Genomic DNA, 6,733 nt, shown 5'->3' with positions numbered 1-6,733 from the left:
ACCCTGTTTCTCTGATTCATTATCTGTAGTTCCGTGTTTGATTTTTTTTCTTATGCATTTTGACCGTCAAAATTTCAATGCTCACAAGTATGTATACATGTTTTTTTTTTAGTATTTTAGCACTGTTGTGTTAGTTCTCGTCATCTACTAATTTAATTTAGCTCCCTTTACCTATTTTTGTTGTTGTTTTATTCGTTATTTTTAAGTCACTTGTTGCTTTTATATTTAATAGTTGGGTTGGTTACTTATTTTTTTTCTTGACTTCTTTATACTTTTCGTTGTTTCTTGTTAGTTGATTTTCTCATTTCAATTGATCTCTGTTTTGTTGAAGACATGTCATATTTTCTTTATCATTTCATACGCTAATTTCTTTCCATTTCATTGCATGTGAAATTCGTCTAAGTCCTCATGAACTCTATCTTGCATTTTCAAAGGGGCCACGAGTGCCCCCAAAACTATTTTGATCCTAATCAATCAGTTATAAAGATCGACCAGCAGTTCTTTGAGTGCTAAAAATTCGAAATAGGCAAAGAAGTTGGAGAAGTTGGTACAAGCGTCTAATTTTTTTAGATATTTTATTTTGCTATTTTTTTGGGCCTATGATTTTTTTGTATTATCGTTACCTTGTTAGTTTAGGACAGGTACAATCAAATGGGCTTAAGGCTCATAACGAAATGGGTCCAAATACCGGTCAAGGAGAACAGAGAACCCAGATTTGGACCCAATCTCTCTCTCTCTCTCTCTCTCTCTTACCTATTAGATTGTTTTTTTTGTTTTTGTTTGTTGTTAGTCGTAAGGATAGAAAATCCAAACCCCCACAAATGCCGAAAAATGTTTTATCAACATAAATTATTTCAAATCAATTCTAGAAGAGTGAATAAATTTGAAAATGAATTTAACATTAATTACTTTGTTTCATATCTTTAAATCTATATTTTATCTCGAATTAAGTAATTTTTTGCCAAACTTAATTAGTTGTCCGATAGTCGTAATTAAGTGAAACGTCTCAGGTGCTTTCAAAACCTTCCTTAGACGTTAATAAGAATCCCTGAACCCTTTTAAATATTTTCAAATGATTTTATCTGTGTCTTTTGAAAATAAAGGTTTTTCTTATTTTTTCTAAAAATTAAGTGGCGACTCTAAAAAGTTAAAAATTCTTCAAAACCAATATATTTTCCTTTACCTGATAAAACAATAGATATGGGACTGTAATGAATCATTGCGCTTGTAAGTAAAACATAGGATCAAAGGAGATCATTGAAATACATAACAACAAGAAAAATAAGATTGAGAAAACACTAAGTGTCAAGTAAAGGAGCTCTCGGGTTTGGGGCATCAAAATTAACGATTTTTGGTTGAGTTATTCTAAAATTATGTTGTTGATTCTAAGGTCTTGTATTCATATAGAAAATGGGTTGTGTGCCTTGAATGCATTAAGATACGTCATATTCATACCACAATTCACAAATAAAGAATTAGGAAAGTCTAGTGATGTTACTTCCAAAAAATGGCATGTTGTTATAGGAAGAGATTTCCTTGATCATGCATAGTTCATATGTGTATGTTTTCATGCACCCATACTTAGTACAAGTGTCTACTAACCCAACACTATTATTATCTTTTTAAGTGCAGGTCAGAGAGAAGGTTGAAGATTCGTTTAAGATTTTCGGATCATTATTCTCCAGACTTTGGTATGTCCTCTTGATGTTAGAGAACGCCACACTTAGTTATATAGCCTAGTAATTTAGACAAAGCTAGTGGATGTTGGGCCTAGCATTTATTTTTAGATGCTTGTTTCAAAGTTTACATTAAGGACATTTTGGCAAACTATTACATTATATATTGATCTATTGATTTGAATTGATGCTTCAGTTGTAGATGGTTATTTAGTTTGAGCTTATAGTATATGAATCCACGTAACTTTAATATGAAGTCTATGGTTACTTAATTATGATTTAAAATTTTTAAATTTTTAAAAAAATTTAACTATATGAATGTTATGAATCCTAAGATAAGGCTTGTCTGCGACCTTTGAGAGGTTAACGATGCCGGTTGTATTTGGATTCCAAAATTCGGGTGTGACAAACATTGTATCAGAGCATGAACTTAAATTACCTAGGAACTAAAGCTCAAAACAACCAAGTTACGTAGTCTAACTTATGGTTGTGAAGCGTGCCACAATCATGACTTAGTGACTAAGTGATGTTAAGAATCTTCCCTTCTTCTACTCTTTATCGTGTCGTGTAGAGCTTTGCCGTTTTGTGTCATTCTAGTGTCTTACTTCCTTCTTGTGTATACGTGTAGTAAATGAACACAAGGTGAAACGCAGACAGAAGAGTAAAAGAAGAAGCTGCTGGAGGCAACCAAGCTCCTCATCAAGCCCCAGCTGCTGGAGTACAAGTGCCTATCAACCCAGCTGCGTTGACGAATGGAGAAGTAAGAGAAGCACTAGTTAAGATATCCCAAGCCATCTCTCAATCTTGGATAGATTCCATTACCTATGTTTCTTTGTTTGAATGAGACTATCTGATGTCCTTTCAGGTTCACAAAGATATTATGATCCTTAGCATGCCTTTCAAGCCAATCTCTTGATTCACATGAATATGAAACCATTACAAAAGATCATGTATGTAGCTAAATAGCCTCCCCTTTCTCTCTTTTTACAGCCTCGTGGATGGACGAAAGAAGGGGAGTTACAGAACGGGGCAGTGAAGGCTCGCAGGCACATGCTATCATAGCCCAAGCCACTAGAGAGGGTGCCCCCATGGAGAACCCACATGCTAGAACCTTGTCTAATAGACTGCGAGATTTCACTAGAATGAATCCTCCAGTCTACTAGGGTCCAAGAATAATGAAAATCCCCAAGAGTTTGTGGATAAGGTTCATAAGATTCTATGTGCTATGGGTGTTAATGAAGAGGCAAATGCTGAGTTGGCTGCTTACCAACACAAAGATGTGGCTCAGGTGTTGCAGGGGATGTGGCGAGATGGCCGAGCACCAGAAGAAATTCCTATTACTTGGGACATTCTTAAGACTGCATTCCTAGAGATATTTTTTCGCAGAGAACAGAGAGGCTAAGGTTGAAGAATTCATCAACTTAAGACCGCGAGGTATGTCAGTTAGGGAATACTCCTAGAACTTTGTTAAGCTTTTTAAATATGTTCCTTCTCTGGTGTCTAATACTAGGGATGAGATGAGCACGTTTGTTACTGGCGTGTCGGATGATTTTAAGGAGGAATGTCGGGAAGACATGTTGCACGGTAACATGGACCTTGGTAGGTTGATGGTACATGCACAAGAGGTTGAGGATATTCGTCGGAGAAAGGGAGACCGAGAGAGAAAGAAATCTAGGTCCTCGGATCAGTCTGATTCGAGCAATAATAATAATTCATTTGGAGTTTGGGATATGCCCAAGTTCAAGAAGCGGCACAAACACTCAGGTAATGTACTCCTTCTAAGAACAATACTACTAAGGAGGGCATTGATAAAAATGCCCAGCGTTATAAGAAGCCGTGTGATAAGTGTGGTCGTTTACATGGAGGTGAGTGCCTGGTAGGTACTAATATCTGCTATAGATGCAGCAAGAGTGAGCATACGGTCAGGGACTACCCAAAGATGAGGAATCAAGCCAAGATAGATGCTTAGACTTGGCCTAATCTTACTGCTGCAGCCGAACCTCCTAAGAGGAACAAAATCTATGCTTTGAGAGGTGGAGAAGAGCATGAGAATCCAGCTGATGTGGTCACTGGTACGTTGCATGTCTTCTCTTTTCCGGTGTATGCATTGTTAGATCCAGGATTAACTTTGTCATTTGTTACTCCTTTAGTAGCTAGTAAATGTGACTCACTTCCTGAAATCTCACATGAACCACTTCTAGTTAGTACTCCCATAGGAGACAGTGTAAGGGCAGAAAGAGTATATAGAGATTGACCAGTAATTGTTCTCAATAAAGTTACTCATGATGATCTAATAGAATTAACCATTCTTGATTTTGATATAATTTTGGGTATTGATTGGCTTCATTAATGCTATTCTACCTTAGACAATCGAAACAGGGTAGTAAGGTTTCAGTGCCAAATGAGTTATATTTGAAATGGGAAGGGCGTGGTTCAAATTGAACAAGCCAAATAGTTTCTAAACTTAAAGACAATGAGATGTTATATAAGGGGTTAGGAGCCGAATAGAACCTTTCTTACGAAGAGGTTTCCATTGAAACTTCAGATCACCATGTGAAATGGTTGAGGAACAAGGAGTTTGCCACCGTTAAGGTGTTATGGTGGAACCACCTTGTTGAGAGAGCAACATGGGAGGCCGAGGCCAAAATGAGATCCCGTTACCGTCACTTCTTCAGTTCTTAAGGTTAGATATAATCTTCCTAAGTCTGTTTTTTGTTTAAGAAACTATGAGTTATTAGTGCATTAGTAGATTTGATGTTTTAAGCCCATAATCGTGTGTCTTATGCTTGCACTATGTGAGTTAAAAATGAGTTCATGCTTGCATTCATGTTGTTGTTTCTTTTATGTAGCGTAGACATGTTTTTTGAGTTGCATGAGTTGTGATGTGCATTAAGTTAATTGTGATTAAGAAGGAGGTTCCTCAATCTCAAATTTGAAGCTTCAGATAAGCTTTGAGTAATATACATCATCCAGAGTAAGTGTGTATCAGATATTCAGAAAGAGTAAAGTTTTAAGCATGTTAAAGTGTTTTCGAAAATCACCCTCTTTATTTTAAAAATGATATGTAGTATCATTCGGGGACGAATGTTCCTAAGAGGCGGATAATGTAACATTTCGGAAAATTACATGTCTAGTGAAGCCCAGTAGCTCTTAAGAATGCCTATTGGGTATATATAGGCCTTCCAATGCCCAATATTGAAATATTGGGCATAGTTAGAAAATTGGCTAAGGGGTATTAGCCAATTTCTATATAATGCCCAAATAATTAAAATATTGGGCATACTAGAAAATATTGGCTTAAAGGGTGTTAGCCAATTTTTCTAAGTATTAATGAGCTTGTTTAAGAGATGTACCTGCATTGAAGACCCAAAGCTAAAATACAATAACTTTAAATATACGAAATAGGTGCTAGGAATCCATGTGTCAAGCCTAGTCACCATAGCACATGACCAATTAAAATTGGCAGGTAAATTGAGCAGTGCCCAAGGACATAGTGAGGATCCTTTGGACAATAAGTAAACATTCCAAATAAACCATCAAGAATAGTTAGTTAGGAATTTACAAGCAACATATGTGCAAACCCATGTTCAAAAACATTGGGAGAAACAACCATGGAGGGGACAACCCTAACCGAATTCGGTTAGGGTAGTTAGGGGTAAGGCGTGCACAAGGGTTCTACCATGTGAGGCCTATCTCTCTAAATTATTCTAGACTCTAACCTACTTAACTAACTAAGTAACTAACCTAGGACAAACAAAAATATATTATCTAGTACACCTGACAAACTAAGAGTTAATTGGGTGTCACTAATCTAATAATTAGTTGAAGAGACAACCTAGTACCTAACCTAGATGGTCCAAAGGGTTAGTTATGGTCCTAACTACTTGAGGGTACTTTATTAATTACCATAGGTCACCTAATTAATTAAATTAGCAAGTTAATTAATTAAATTAAAGGGGTCAAATTTAAATTCTTACAGTAACCTAGTATAACTCAAGAAACATCCTAGAACTTAACCTAGGATGGTAAAAAAGGATTAGTTATGGTTCCAATGACTTAGGGTTAAGTTATTAATTACCCTAGGTCCCTTAATTAATTAAATTATCCATTTAATTAAATAATTGAAAGGGTTAAAATGAAATCCTTAGGAAATAATTTAGATTTGACTAAGTGTTGTGTTTTCTTAATTCTAGTAAATCTAGGAGAAGCGTTCTAGTAATTAATTAATTAATTAATTAATTAATTTAATAAATTAGAATAATTTGAATGATTCAAGATCACTTCCTAAACCTAAAAAAACAAGATCAAACCCATAGAAAACACGACGCTAAAACAATAAGCAAAAAGGCAGAAAGTTCATCGACTCTCTAGGGCGAATTCAACGTGTTCTTCAAGGTTTCGTTCAAGGTGATATTCATAGATTATGTGCTACATAAGGTATGGTTTATCTCCTGGAATTATTTCGCCGAGAGTATTTTCCATCACTTGAATCTATGAAATCTCAAAACTAGGGTTTTTTCCCAAGGTTCTTGTTGAACGTCATTCTTCCCTAGTATCCTCATTTTCTATTCTAATGAATATATAGACGTAGTCTTGATCATGTTGTTGGTACATGGTGATGGTTGATCTTAATGTGTAGGGTTCTTGATTTGTAAATGTCGAATTAACATATAATATGTGCATGTATGATTTTATGTGCTCCTTACATGATATAATGAATGATGTTGCATCATCTTGTTTCCGAAAATGCTAGTCTTGAGTTGTTACTCTCGTGATGTATATACCTACTGTAAATGCGACTTAATGAAAATGTTATGTTCATTAAAGTGTTCATTTGAGGCTGTCCGAAATGCTACTAATGTGATGTTTGAACTCTGTTATAAGGTTAACTAAAAATATCTCCATGAAATCATATTTGAGTAATTGTTTGGTTATGCCAATAAAATGGCTAACAATACATTGTCCTATAAGTTGAATGAAATTGGCTATAATATTATCTTTAAATAATTAAAAGATTTTCTAATGGTAAATACATAACAAACTAAACATGAATGAAT

At 35.2% G+C, this 6,733-nt stretch overlaps 1 protein-coding gene across 1 annotated transcript; it reads left to right on the top strand.

The window, feature by feature from the left end:
* Positions 1-2,901: 2,901 nt before the first annotated feature.
* On the top strand, positions 2,902-3,930 carry LOC138339322 (uncharacterized). The gene is made up of 4 exons (XM_069290914.1): positions 2,902-2,964; positions 3,063-3,079; positions 3,187-3,440; positions 3,671-3,930. The coding sequence occupies exons 1-4, from the start codon at positions 2,902-2,904 to the stop codon at positions 3,928-3,930; spliced, it is 594 nt and encodes a 197-aa protein (XP_069147015.1).
* Positions 3,931-6,733: the final 2,803 nt, after the last annotated feature.

Source organism: Solanum lycopersicum, chromosome 11 (genome assembly GCF_036512215.1).
Source record: "Solanum lycopersicum chromosome 11, SLM_r2.1".
In the NCBI taxonomy this organism is placed as follows: domain Eukaryota; kingdom Viridiplantae; phylum Streptophyta; class Magnoliopsida; order Solanales; family Solanaceae; genus Solanum; species Solanum lycopersicum.
Note: the sequence above shows the minus strand (reverse complement) of the source record. Positions and strands in the feature narration are given on the sequence as shown.

What these genes read in the sequence shown, in the direction of transcription:
- LOC138339322 (XM_069290914.1), top strand. Translation starts at nt 2,902, where the DNA reads ATGGGTGTTAATGAAGAGGCAAATGCTGAGTTGGCTGCTTACCAACAC. An exon ending in GAAGCGGCACAAACACTCAG is followed by an intron (nt 3,441 to 3,670) that starts GTAATGTACTCC and finishes TTACTGCTGCAG; the next exon opens with CCGAACCTCCTAAGAGGAAC.